Here is a 14,475-nt window from a genome sequence, read left to right on the forward strand (position 1 = left end):
ATGAGTACACGTGTATGTTTATGCATGTGCACATGCATGATGACAGGGATGAGTTGCAGGTAGGTAGTTGGATGGTTTTACTCCTTTTCTTCCTTCTGGTCATCTCTCATCTCCCCACATAAGTGAGCATAATAAAGAGGTAAAGTATTTTTATAATGACCAGTATTTGTCATACTTCCTGAAAAGTTATATGCTTTTAAAAATTTTTTTATATGAAAACACCTGGAACACACAGGTATAATTTATTTGTCTTTGTTTAGTAAACGAATCAACAGAAAAACTACTTTACAAACCTCTGATCATTCTGATCAGCATAAAAACTGTACAACTGGCAAATCATTGATACCTACGCCCAAGAACATCAGGTAAATTCCGACAGCATGTCAAAAAATTTTTAAATATTCATTGGTATGGAATGCCCATTCTCCATTGAGTTGGATAAAAAACACTTAACTCTATACATTCTTTGGTAGTTCAACTGACATAGAAAGAACATTATGATCCAGATTAATGGCCATGGAAGTAATATAAAAGTTGGAATTTTTGGCTACTGTATTCCAATTTTGATAAGATGTCTAATATTTTTTAAATTGTATTCCCAATTATAATAACCAGCTAATGGTGATTAGTAGTAATTTTCAAATGTCTAGAAAAATTTTATACTAATCAATATAAGAATCTTTACAGTTCTTACTAATGATTAATAGCATTTTTTCCAAGGTAGTTATTGCACTCTCTAGGATTAGCAAAGACTTCATTCCACATATTACTGTTGAGGCGATACTAAAAGAGGACTGGGAAACTTGAGAGAGCAATTTAAGTATAAAATCTGTCTCATTAGCTGGTTTCTTAGTTTCTGAATGTTAGCTAAACATCTCAACACTATAAAATTTAGTTTTCTTTTATTCTTTTAAAAGATGAAAGTTAAGTTATGTATAATCTCATCATAATATGTATGTAAAACATAGTTTCCAAATTAGGAAAAGTCAACATGTTTTAAGTACAGACCAAAGAGTAAAAAAAGGGGAAAAGATCAGATGAAAATGATCAAAATTCAACTATTTACTCCCTTTGTTTTTCCCTTTTCCTTCCTTTTCAAATTTTTTTCTTTAACTTTGTTTTTAATGAAGAAAATTATCTTTCTCAGTATAACATTCTTAATGGCTTATAATCCTGTAAAATCTCATTCTATTACTTTGTTACAGAACTCAAGAAAAATAAGTACCCAAAACTAGAACCATTAAATAACCTTCTAAAATATTTCTTCTCGCCAATGAAACTAATCATAATGGAATAAAATTTCTCTGGCTACACATTGAAAGATATATCACTTATGACACTCAGGGGACCACACCTTCCCATGATACAATTAGAAAGAGACTACACATTAACATTCACAGGGGATAAAATTACTGACATACAGTATAATCAAATCCTATTTGGCTTGGTACTTTATTATTGTTGTAAAAGTGTTTACGTTTTTTGGGTTTTTAAAAAAATATCCATCAGGTTTGAAGTCTGATCCATTAGGACATAAAGTATTTCTGTTCACAAATAAGCTTCCTGAAGTGTCCTACTAGTTTTGCACTTCAACTTCTATCAGTTTCCCAGTTTATTGGTGTGAATACAGAAGCAAAAAAGCCAAAATTCAATCTTAGCATTCTGAACTTAAAGAGAAAAAACAAAAACAAAAACAAAAAAATCAAACATCAACCCCACTACTGAAAAACCTAGATTCCCAGCTTACCCACCTAAGCCAGAAAGTTTCAGTCACTTGTATTGAATGAGCTAATCTTTAATTCGACCTGTATCCATCTGAGAACTTCTGAGATTGAACTAATATTTCTAAAGATATACATGGGTCAAGAGTCCAAAAATAGTTCTCAAGTTGGGTAACGGCAAAAAAATTCTGGCACACTCTTACTCGCCTTAAGCAAATCATATTTGATACCTGCTCGTAACAATATAAACCCACCTGCCATGATGTCATCCAGCGTGTCATTGAGGGTCTGAGCAGGGCTGGCTACCATTAACCCTTGTTGTGTTTCTGTCAGAATTCCTTGCCCCAGCCCTGCCAACTGTGCTTGGCCCAGTACTGGCTGTCCAACTATCACTCCTTGCAGTTCTGTAAGATTTGCGATGGACCCTGGAGGCAAGGGACCTGCCGCCAGAGGCAAAGCTTGAGGCATGGCCAGAGGCTGGATTGGTGCAAAACCCATCTGAGCAGCAGTCTGCTGGGGTTCATCTTTAAGCAAAACGGGATCCACTTGCTGTAACCGTGCATAGTCTCCCTCGGAAAGCTGTTCTCCAACCCCAACAGGAGTTAGTAGTCCCAGATGCTGGCAAGACTGTTGCTGCTGCTGCTGAAGTTGAATTCTTTGAGCTTTAACCTCTAGATACTGCTTTTTTAGCTGCTGCTGAGTTTTCAGTTGTAACTCTCGTTCTACTTTCTGTAGTTCCTCCAAAATCTTTTGTTTCTTCTGAATTTGTTCCTCCCTTGTTTTGTTCAGCTCCTCGATCTTCTCCTTGGTAAGTTGGTCAGCGTGAGCCAGTTCCAAGGACTGCAGCTGTGCATTCTTTTCTATGGCTTCTTTTATCCTCTGTTCCAGTTCTGTTAACTTTCCCTGAGCCTCTTCTACAATGCTCTCTGGAGACTGATTGGTGATGTAACCCTGTACATCCTGGCTGTTTGCTGGCAAATGGCTGCTGGACTTTTGTTTAGAAGCAGCTGTGTGAAAAAGAAACCCCCTCAGAAGTGCACATGAATGGCATCCTCATTACAGAGTTACTGTTGGGAGGTTTAGTGCCAACAGTTATGCACCAAGTTATCATATCCATAGAAGGTGAAAATGTATTGTTAAGCAGTTAAAAACAAATTCACCTTCATTATCATAAATATAAAATGTATGTATTTTATGTGCATAGAGTAATCTCTGGGAAATTAATTTCAAAATTTTTAAATATCACATGGCTAAAATTAGACAATAGATGGATGCAGGTTTGTGATACCTAAGAGGTGCAATTAAAGTAAAATCTAAGACTATGTGTAGATACTTCATCGGGTCATAAAGATGTAAAAACTTATAAGAACAGAAAAATAATGCTCAATTATTAAGATGTAGGGAAAACTTAGACCTCTAAGTCAAGGTTTTTCCACATTTAACAGTCTGTGCCTTTTAAACACACACACATACACACAAAGAGTGCCCAAACCACTGAGAAATACCAGGAAATTAAAATCCAACTAAAATATACGTCTTTGTCAGGGCCTGGCATCTTCAAGACTGATAAAGGCAAGATATAAATTCACATATTCACACAGCTACCTGGCCAGTAGAGAACTGGGATTCAGTTTCCCTGGAAGAAAAGATGCTGGACTACGCCATCCACTGTATCTTCTGACAGCCAGGTGAATAAACAGTTCTGGCTACAGGTACAGCAATCAGTTGTTTGCTATACCAACTGAAAAAGGCGCCAAGGCTCTAGACTGGTAGTAGTGATTGAAAAGAGCGGCTCTAGATTGGTAGTAGTGATTGAAAAGAGCTGGTGGAAATACTTAGTATTCTTGTTGGTAAAATAATATAGGTAGCCAAAAACCAAAAAATTAAAACTGCATTGGTTCTTCAGGTAAAACTTTTTAAAAAGAAAAACTGATTCAAACTGGTAGCTGTAATATTTTGGGATATAACTTATGAACATGCATGGTGTAACATCCACAAGTCAACTATGGACCTCAGAATTCTAGAGAAACAAACAAGCATATCTGAAGTAACTTTGAATTACTGCTTGAGAAAAGGTATTCCAGATATAAAATCTATATTAAACCTCTTATTCTAAAATAAATTTTAACTTTAAGTAATTTACAAAAATGTCACCCAACTATACCCAGCCTAACATTTTAACATGAATAGAAATGACTAGTTATTAGAGGAAATCACGGATAATCAGAATTGCATCAAAGATGAGCATCTGAATTTCTCCTGCTAATACTTCTAATTCTAGCACAAATTAGTGCTATTAACTATCTTCTACCCCAATAACATGCTTTTTTCATTTGTAAAAAAGTCTTTAATTACGCCAACTTAGTAAAATCCACTTTTTGTAAAAAAATTTTAAATGGCTAGTTTTTTCATAATCTTATCATTTTTACTGGACAACATGTAAGAAACAGTCTTTAGAAGTTCAACTGACCTTTATTCCTGATGGGAAGAGTAGTGGCAACATTAGCAGGTGGTTTGTCAGGCTCCTGAGGTGGAACAACCATGGGCAGTGCTTGAACTGGTACACGAGGAGCCTAAGACAAAGGAAACTGATTATATTTCTGCTTTCCCTACACACTCCATTAAATAATATGCTTTAAATGAAGAATAAGTTACAAAGACTTACTGAAAATATTGTTAATCTGGCATTAATCTCAGACAATGATATATTTACTTAAGATATGTTGGTACCTAATTATTTTCCATAACTTTTTTTTAATGGACTTTGAATTCAAATTGTTATTCTGGCCATAAGAAGAAAGCAAAGCAAAATAATATCAATCTAGAATTTGAATACTATACCCGATGTTCATTAACCATATCAAGTACACATCTATAAGAACTACATATTACAACAAAAAAATAATCTAATTTAAATTGAAACTATGAGCAAAAGGGGGATAAAGAAGATGTGATATAAAAATGCTTTAGTTTTGAATCTTACCCTATTTAAATCGTGGGATGGGGGGGTTAACTGAGTGACATCTGGTGGAGGGGCTGAAAGCAAGTTATTAGGATAGTCCAAAAGATAGCAAACAACACTTGTATGGCCACCTTTTGCTGCTTCTATCAACATAGTTGAGCCATCCTAAAAGAGTGGATATGGAAGGGGAAAAAATTTTAAATAAGTTAATTAACAGAACAATTAAGGAAATTAAGCCACAGGCCCCAGACACATTAAAATCTTAGTTTTAGTAAAGAATCCTTTTGTCTAATAAAAGAGATGAAAATGAACACATTTGGAATGCCATTATAAACAGAACTTGTAGATGATATTTTCTAATGTTCAAGAGTGAAGAATTAATTCACAATGCTACCCGAAACATTTGAGTTTCAGTTACATACTTTTAAACGATGAGTAGGATCTGCTCCATGAGCCAAAAGTAGTTCCACCACTGCCAGATGACCCCCTGCACAAGCCAGGGACAGTACAGTATGGTCATTATTAGCTGTGGTTCTATTCACATTCGCTCCTAAAACAGACAAGGCATGGAAAATCATGTTAAGAGATTTTTGTTTCTTAAATTATGGTAAATTTTAAAATCATAAAGACTAGAAAGAATAGATAATGAAGCCCCACACACCCACTACTCAGCTTCAAAGATTATAAACACATGGTCAATTTCCTTTCACATATACCCACATCAACTCTCCTGTCCCACTTGAATTATTCTAAAGCAAATCCCGGACAAACATGATGTAATTTTGTCCATAAATATTTCAGTATGTACCGTTAAAAGAAAAGGCTAAAAGTATATCTTACTCCTAATGCAATCATTGTTATAAAAAGTAGAATATGAAATTTTATCTATATTTTAAGTTCTTTAGTAGAAAAGATAACTAAAAACTAAAAAAAATAAACCACACTGCCCTCTGTGGGCTAAGTATGTAGAGAATTAACAAGGAATAGAAAGTAATAGTAGTGTCAGCTTTTTTCATTGGGAAATATCTGAGAATGAAAAACAGGTATATTTCCCCCTCAATATGAATTCATCCCCCATTTGGAGCATTGCGCTAGACAATGTGGGAAATAGAAATAAAATAGCAGGAAGAAACTGGCTCAGATTCATTAAAATTAAGTAAATAATCCCATTCTCGAGAATACTATGGTATAAACATACATCACAAGTAAGCATGTATTCAAATTGCCTAAAATAATTTGACCAGTAAGTTATTTCTGATTTATTTTCATTACCTATAAAATTACAAACTTGAGAAATCTTTAGTATTTTTGGTAAGAGAGAAATGGCATATATTGCCTTTTTAACTGTATTTGGCTTATACAGTCTTTTTTTTTTTTTTTTAATAATTTTATTTATTTATTTTTTCCCCCAAAGCCCCAGTAGATAGTTGTATGTCATAGCTGCACATCCTTCTAGTTGCTGCACGTGGGACACGGCCTCAGCATGGCCGGAGAAGTGGTGCATCGGGGCGCACCCGGGATCCGAACCCGGGGTGCCAGCAGCAGAGCGCAAGCACTTAACCACTAAGCCACGGGGCCGGCCCTATATAGTCTTTCTTTGATCAATGTTGAATCAAAAGTAAAATCTTTAATCTCCTATACTTAAGAATATGATGAAATCTGCATGAAAAATTGTTTCAACTTGAACTTATATAGTAAACACTTAAGAAATAACTTAAAGGAATAATTTAAAGTAATAATATGCTCCTTTCGTCATTAAGGTTTTTGGTATTCAAAGCAGAATTACTGATCATGAATGAAAATCCTCCATGCATTTTGGCATATTTGTCACATTTCAATTTTGAACACTTTTTGTGCTATATTTATGACCACCTCTCTATATTTTACAAAGAAGGAAATTTAGGCCCAAGGAAATATGAAGTAGAAAACTGACTTGCCCTCAAGTTACTCAGTGGCATCAACATCATAAAAATCCAAGTTTTACGATATATTATTACATGAACAGAACAGACTTTAAGTTATTTAAATTAACCCTCGAAAGTCTTAGAGAAATTTTTTTTTATAGACGTGTTTCTCAACAACGGTGGTACTCAGTATGACAATTCTTCAAAGTCTGGAACTGTTCTATGCAATGCAGGATGTTTATCAATTACCCACTCACAAAATCTCAGCAGCATCCCTCTACCATGTGGATATCCAAAAACTGTCCTTTACCCCTCAATCTCTAAATATCCAAGGGCAGGGGATAGACACCTTTGGGGAAAAACTACTGCTTTGCACAAACCTACCTTTACTGATTAAGAACTGAACAGTACAAACATGACCAGCTCTTGCAGCTTTCATTAAAGGAGTTCTTCCACCTTCAGATTCATGCTCCTGTTTAAAAAACAGACTTGATATTTAACTGCTAGCGAACAATTACTTTTTTCATGAAAATCAAAAGGAAAAGAATTGGACTAATTTCTGAAACTAAATATATTAAATATCATGCTTTGAAATAAATAAATACATTTTTAAATTAAAAAAATCTCAAATTAGAAACATGTTCTACAGAAATAACTTAAGAACTGAAGTTACATTCACATGATTGTGACGCCCTCATCTAAATCCATCTGGGTAATTTTTCCTTCTCTCTCTACTAAAAGGATTGTGGAACTTGAACAGTGAATGGCACTCTAGCACAGTCCTCTCCAAATAATCAACACTGATAGCATTATCCTTATCTACTCCAAGTGATTTTCCTTCTGTAATTTTGTATCCTATCTGTATGAATTTCTGTAAATACATCACTCCCTCTCTTTATAGATTTCTCATTATCTCTATTTTACCTTATATAAAAACAACAAGGTTAGTGATAATTTAAATATCGCTAAAACCATCAGTTATAAGATATTACCAGAAATTTCTGGGTCTCAAAATGATGGAGAATCTATTGCATTCTTGTGATTGCTGGGTAATTGAGAACACTATTGGAGAAATTTTCAGATCTTAAGAATATAAAGGTTTGAGGAAAAAATACCTTTTATAAAGCATTATATATATACATTTTAATATTCACATCTGATGAACAACTTTTGATTTTTCTCTTAAGTTATGCACTAGGTTGTTCTAACTGCAATTAACTAAGCACGATTACATTTCTGTATGGTTCAAAGCCACTGTGATAAACAGTGGAAATATAGTTCCAAAGCATCAAGCTCAAAACCTAATTAGGGGAAAAATACGCACAAAACTAACTAGAATATAATGTGTGTAAAAAGTGCTTCAGGAGTTGTACCAACACATGCAGAGCTGAAGGAAACCACAATAGTAATCTAATTCAACTATCTCCTTTCATAAATGAGAAAAGAGAAGTTAAATAAATTATTAAGTTTACAAAACTAATTAATGGAGGAGCCTGTTTCTGCCTGCATGTGAATTTCCAACATAAACCATGAACTTCTACAGGAAAATACATTTACTTGTTAATCTCGGCCCCATGAACATATAGGTACTTACACTTTAACTAAAACCTACCTTTTCATGTCTCACTTCTACTCCCTTACAGGCTAAACTGGAAGACTATTTTCCCGACAGACACTTGCTTTCATGCTTCCCTACCTCTCAGGCTGTACTCATACTAGTTCTTCCCACTGGAATATCTCTTTTGTCACAACATCGCCATATCTACCTTCCTAAACCTTACCCAGCCCAAAATATAATATCTCAGATGACGTCTTTACCTCTTTTGAGCTTCTTTATTTTCTGTACTTTCCCTATGACATCTCTTTATAATCTACCTTAAAACGACCTCTGTATTGCATTCTTTATACTAAAATAAAAGTTATTTAAGGGAAAAGATTTTGTATTAAATATTTATCTTTTTAACTCCTTTATTATTTAATAATGTTCTTTACAGTGTAGTTTATTTCCTAAGCTACAGCGAAATGCCTCTAAGCCATGTTTGCCTTTTTATACAAAATCAGAAAAGCTTCTAAAAATAGCTAAGTACCTAAGAGAAAATTAATTTGTACTAACATGTCTAATATAAAGTTTTCCATTTTTTGTGGGGACAAGGGTACTAGACTGGATAGTCCTGCTAACAAGGACAATAATATGGACATCAAACAATGTAGAAAAAAAATGTGACTAAATGAGATAAAGAATGGCAAAAAGGCCAACATAAAATTAGAAGTAAAGAAATACCTTCAGTCTATAATATCCATAGAATTTTAAAATAATTTCTTGTCTTAGTTTTAAATATCAGGATTTAAAAAGTGATATAGCTTACCAGATCTGCTCCTGCCTGAAGTAAGACATCTGCTACATCAGTATGACCATTTTCACAGGCATATGTTAGTGCTGTATCCCCTGTTGCTGTTGTTGCATGAACATTAGCTCCTGTAGTAGTATTAAACAGTACACAGACTTAATAAAAGAATTATATGACATAACTGATGGACATAGAAATTTCTTCTAGATAAGCCATATTTCCTCAAATTAGACAAAATAGCCTTATCCATTTCTAGAAATAGGGAATATTGTCAGCATTGTTAAAAGCAAAAAAAAAAAAATTACAGATTACTCCTTGAAATTAAAGCTGTCGATACTTCAAACAGCAATAAGGTCAATTATTTATTCAGAATACACATGAAATTTTATCATGTTATTACTCTTTTTACACACATTCAGTGTATCACATCAGAAAAAAATTGTTTCTATTATAACATTTTTACTTAAATAAATCATGTAAAAAACTTCTCCCAAATGCAAAAATGCCTACCTGCAGCTAATAAGTATTTAACTAACTCCAAATGACCCTCTTGAGCAGCTTCCATTAAAGGGGTAGAACACCCTAGTTCTATATCAGCTCCTGCCTTAATTAGAAAGTCTGCCACTTCCAGAAAGCCTCCACAGCAAGCCAGAGTCAAGGCAGTTTCTTGAGTTTCTTCTGTCTGTGCATTGATATTTGCTCCTAAAATAAAGATTCTAATTATTTAAAGAAAGTCATTAACTTATTCCAGAGATAAGCAAAACATGATTGTTTGTTTCCTAATAAACTAAACTTCAAAAATGAACATTTATATTACTTTAACAATGAAGTGCCTCTCCCCCACTCTGGTAGGCAGCTAAAAATAAAGAAAACTATCAAAACCACATCCACCAGTCCACATTTGATGTATACAGCTGAAGTAAGATTTACTCAGCCAGAAGGTACAAGTCAAGTGATAAAGGACTTAGAAAAATAAACTATATTACCTCATTATAAAGATTCAAAAATAATGATGATAAAGATGATGATGATGATAATAGGTAATATTTAATACACTATTACTATTTGACAGGCAACATTGAAAGCATTTTACATGTTGTTATTAGCTCATTTTACAGCTAAGGAAATTGAGATTAATTAACTTGTCCAAGGTCACATTATCATCATCACTACTACCACCATCACCATAGCAAACACTAACAGGCACTATATGACAAACAGTGTTCTAAAAGCCTTATACATATATATTAACTCTCACAACAACCGTACAAATGAAAAAATTGAGGCACAGAAGATTAGAAACTTGCCTAAAGTTACAAAATTGGCAAGCAGTGGAGTTATGATTCAAACCTAAGAAGACTGCTCCAAAACCTATGCTTTTAAAATTCTAGTTAATATTACCTCTCAATAAAAAGGTTTTTCAAAATGTGCCATTCCTCTTAAATTTGTCCAAACAAAAACTTTACTCTAAAAGAGATACAAAATTAGGCTACAAATATGAATAGAGATGGGAGATTACTTCTAAACGTAAGGTATCTTAATATAGTAAAATAACTGTTTCACTTTTCCCAAAAGAGAACTCCACTGGATACTGAGCTCCTTGACAGCTTCTTGCATTCATATCAAGTTAGTCCTTATGGTAGAACTTTCCATACTGTGTTTCAGGAAAAACAGACATATCAAATATTTATTCTGGTATTCTGCCCCAAAAGAATTCTCTCAATATATTAGCTTGAGACATGTTGAATCTCATATACACCCCTACATAACCTACAACCTACCCCAACTTCAGTTCTCTTTTTTAATTCACACAGTACATAGTACATGATGGCTCTGAAAGCTCTCTATTAAAGAAGTCTATTTGATTTTGTTTAGCACAGTATGGGAGCCATTTTCTTTCTTTTTTTTTTTTTTTTAAGATTTTATTTATTTATTTTTCCCCCAAAGCCCCGGTACATAGTTGTCTGTCATAGCTGCACATCCTTCTAGTTGCTGTATGTGGGACACGGCCTCAGCATGGCTGGAGGAGTGGTGCCTCGGTGCGCACCCGGGATCCGAACCCGGGCCGCCGGCAGCGGAGAGCACGCACTTAACCGCTAAGCCACGGGGCCGGCCCGGGAGCCATTTTCAAAGCAAACACTTAATCATTAGTTTTTGTGACAACATCTCATTACAAATCTACTAGAAAGATGAAACACTGAAATTCAATTTTACAAAATTATAATCTTACATTTCACACATTTATGTGCTAGCGTCTTGATCGGTATGGTTACCTTGGCCTAGAAGTAATGCCACCATTTCTTCATGTCCTTCACGAGCTGCTTCCATCAATGGTGTATAACCTTCATCATTGACCTCTTCCAGGCTAGCTCCTCTTTCAATAAGTAAAGCCGCAAGTTCCACATGCCCACCACATGCAGCCAAAGTCAATGGTGACTCAAATGAATCAGCAGGCATGTTCACTTGGGCACCACTGTCAAGAAGTAACCTAGCTACTTCAACATGGCCATCCTAATTACAATGCAATTAAAAAAATTAAATCAGCACCATTAAAAAAATCTTTACAAATATGAAGACGTCTCAATTATTATACAATGAAGTTTACTGATCTCCATTCAAAGAAGAATTAATAAATCTACATTTAACAGTTGAGAAAGCAAATATTTATTAAGACATATCTATACTTGTTTAGTATAGAATAGGAAATAGAGATTGAGGATATAAAACATGTAATAAAATGATACCTTCAATCAAGAACCTTATTAACTATCAGGAAAAAAAACCCGTAAGCACATGAACCAAGAGACTACTGTGAGATAACATCAACACTACGTGGTATAAACTTAAATGCTAAAACGATAAAGTTTAGAAAGTGAAAGTAGGATTCCTGTAGAAACCTTAAGGACAAGCAAACTTTGGATTAGGTGGAAAAAGAAAAACAAAATACTTTTGGAGCAGTAGGGGAATTGTGCATGATGTGTTAGGGGAAGGGGAACACAATATGTACATGGTACTTCTTTTGCTGTTCAACATTTAAATGCCAGTGAAAATTAAGAAAAGAAAAAGAAGTTCTCTCATTATTATCTGTCTCCTTTACCGGTCTCCCTTTCCCACAGCTTTCCTAACTATTGGCAACTCCAAGGCTCTCTTTTCCCCTCTATTTTTCCTTTGATATACTTCTTCCTTCTATATATTACCTCACAGACATTTCATCTTCTTTTGAACATGCCATGCCCATGTTTGCCTCCATGCGTGCCATATTATAATGTCTTATTATCATGGTTACTTTGCTGTTCCTTCAACTCAGAATTTTCTTCCTCCATAGTCAACTCCTACATCTCCTTTAAAGTCTAGTTTAAAACTTCAATCTCTTAGCAAGCCTCCAAATGTATGGCCCCTACTAATATCTTTCATCTACTTATAACACTTCCAGTGCATGCTGGTTAGGTCTACACAATATTTCATTTTAATTTCTTAATCTACATATAGGTTGTTTCCCCAATGGGGGTGGCAAGGATGTTTTAATTTCCTTATCACAGGGATATTACTGATGTGTTTTACACACATTACCTCATTTAATTCTCACAACAACCCCAGAGAAGGATATTATCCTTATTTTGACAGATGAGGAACTCAAAATCTTTGAAGAAAACTTGTTTGTTCAAAACAAGAACTTAGTAAAGCAAACACTGGCATGGTAATAAGGAAAACAAAGATAACTCAAGTCTTAAATGGCTACCTAATATTTTTTTAAATTAGTAATTACAGTTTAACATCCTTTCAATTGTCATTCTCTGAAAGGAAGTTGAGACAAGAAACTTCAAAATCATTTGGGGCTTTTTCTATCTTTGGCATGTTTTTCTTATAAATCTGTCTATAATGTTACTCTGATCCATTTCTGTGCCACAAATCACAGACTGAGATACAGACCCATTCCCAAGTATAAACTCTCAAAAGAGTTTTTAAAAAAGGAATTCAGGGCTCAAAAAAGACCATAAAAGAGGGGGAATTATGTAACACAAATAATACTCTAATTTCAAAGTTTTCATAAATTAAATTATTGGTTTGATGAATATGTTATCCTTAGTATTACATGCATACTCTGTGGATTATATTCTCCTCTTTAACATCCTTGATCAACATTTTTTTTTCCTTAGACCTGGGTGTCCTCTGCAGCATGGTGTGCAGCCCCAGCCCCGTGTGCCAATGGTGGATTTCCCCATGCCCTCGTCAGCACTTGCTCTTCTCTGGCTTTTTTTTTGATCCCAGCCATCCAGCTGAGGGTGAAGTGCCCTCTCATTCTTCTTTTTTTTGAAGATTGGCCCTGATCTAACATCTGTTGCCACTCTTCCTCCTTTTTCCCCCTTTGTTTTTCCCCAAAGCCCCAGTAGGTAGTTGTATGTCATAGTTGTACATCCTTCTTGTTGCTATGTGGGACACAGCCTCAGCACGGCTTGATGAGCGGTGCATATCTCCACACCCAGGATCCGAACCAGCGAACCCTGGGCCACCTAAGTGGAGCATTCGAACTTAACGGCTGCACCACCCAGGCCAGCCCCTGATCAACCTTTTAAAAAGTCATTTTCTGTGCCAACTACATAAAACCAGTATAATTATATGAGACTAATAAAATGAAGGTAGTGCTGTAAAGTTTCAGAAAGCACCTCTAATAGAAGTTAATCTTGTACAACTGGCTCTGAAAACTATTGATAATTCAGTTAGCTGAGGTTCTGCTCCACAGTAAGTCTATAATAAACAGAATCTTTGAACTCAAGGAAAAGGCACTCACTGTACACTAACTCTGCTCACTCTACCTAATATATAAATATATTTCATGTATGTATTTCACCAGTCTTACCATGCAAGCCTCCATTAGAGCAGTGTGCATTTCATCTGTTTTATGCTCTTGATCTGCGCCTGCTTCCAAAAGAAATCGCACCATCTCTAGGTGTCCTAAAACAAAAGTGTTTCAGGTTACTTAAACATATTTTATTATTCCAACAAATATAAGAAGAAATTACAATATTTTGAAAAGTTATATTTAACTTATAGCAATAAATTTATAAGCATAATACTAAAGTCAGCTACAAGCCACCCTCAACTGTCCAACACCAAGGATACAAGTGATCTCTGCTGTTTTACTCCTTACCCTGTTGCCCTAGAAACTGCTGCTACTAGAATCCTTGCTGCAAGTGAGCAAAGATGCCATTAAAATCCAACACCTAGTATATCCCCTCTACAACATTTTAAGAGCCCAGGAATGCTACAGTTATTTTATTTATTCTACGGAATAAATTAGCTTTTGTGAACTAGTAGCCTGGAATGATAATAATTAAAGTTATTTCTATGAGGAAATGTGTTTTAAGTTTCAACAACTAACTCATAAACTTTTTAGGAACAACCAGTTTGTAAGTTGGGAACTGCATATATAAAAATATCCTTGAAACAACACCATTTAGTTTATATTCAGTCATTTATTAGATATAAACATACATACACACACACATACTCTTATATTTAAGTAGTTTCAAATAAACCAT

General features: G+C 34.7%; 1 protein-coding gene across 7 annotated transcripts in view; it reads right to left on the reverse strand.

Moving 5' to 3' along the window:
* Positions 1–14,475, reverse strand: part of ANKRD17 (ankyrin repeat domain 17) — a 163,055-nt gene that overhangs the window by 59,719 nt on the left and 88,861 nt on the right. For 5 of the 7 annotated variants that reach the window (XM_014787970.2, XM_004419161.3, XM_087434425.1 and 2 more), the window contains exons 7-15: positions 13,794–13,888; positions 11,209–11,446; positions 9,446–9,637; positions 8,954–9,063; positions 6,972–7,059; positions 5,106–5,233; positions 4,705–4,848; positions 4,192–4,294; positions 1,976–2,728 (exon numbers count right to left, since the gene is read on the reverse strand). In XM_014787970.2, the coding sequence (XP_014643456.1) occupies positions 1,976–2,728; positions 4,192–4,294; positions 4,705–4,848; positions 5,106–5,233; positions 6,972–7,059; positions 8,954–9,063; positions 9,446–9,637; positions 11,209–11,446; positions 13,794–13,888 (1,851 nt within the window). The remainder of the gene's footprint in view (positions 1–1,975; positions 2,729–4,191; positions 4,295–4,704; positions 4,849–5,105; positions 5,234–6,971; positions 7,060–8,953; positions 9,064–9,445; positions 9,638–11,208; positions 11,447–13,793; positions 13,889–14,475) is intronic. The other 2 variants (XM_087434424.1, XM_004419162.3) reach the window with 2 other exon arrangements.

Source organism: Ceratotherium simum, chromosome 8 (assembly GCF_057802395.1).
Source record: "Ceratotherium simum simum isolate JZ-2026a chromosome 8, ASM5780239v1, whole genome shotgun sequence".
NCBI classification, from domain to species: domain Eukaryota; kingdom Metazoa; phylum Chordata; class Mammalia; order Perissodactyla; family Rhinocerotidae; genus Ceratotherium; species Ceratotherium simum.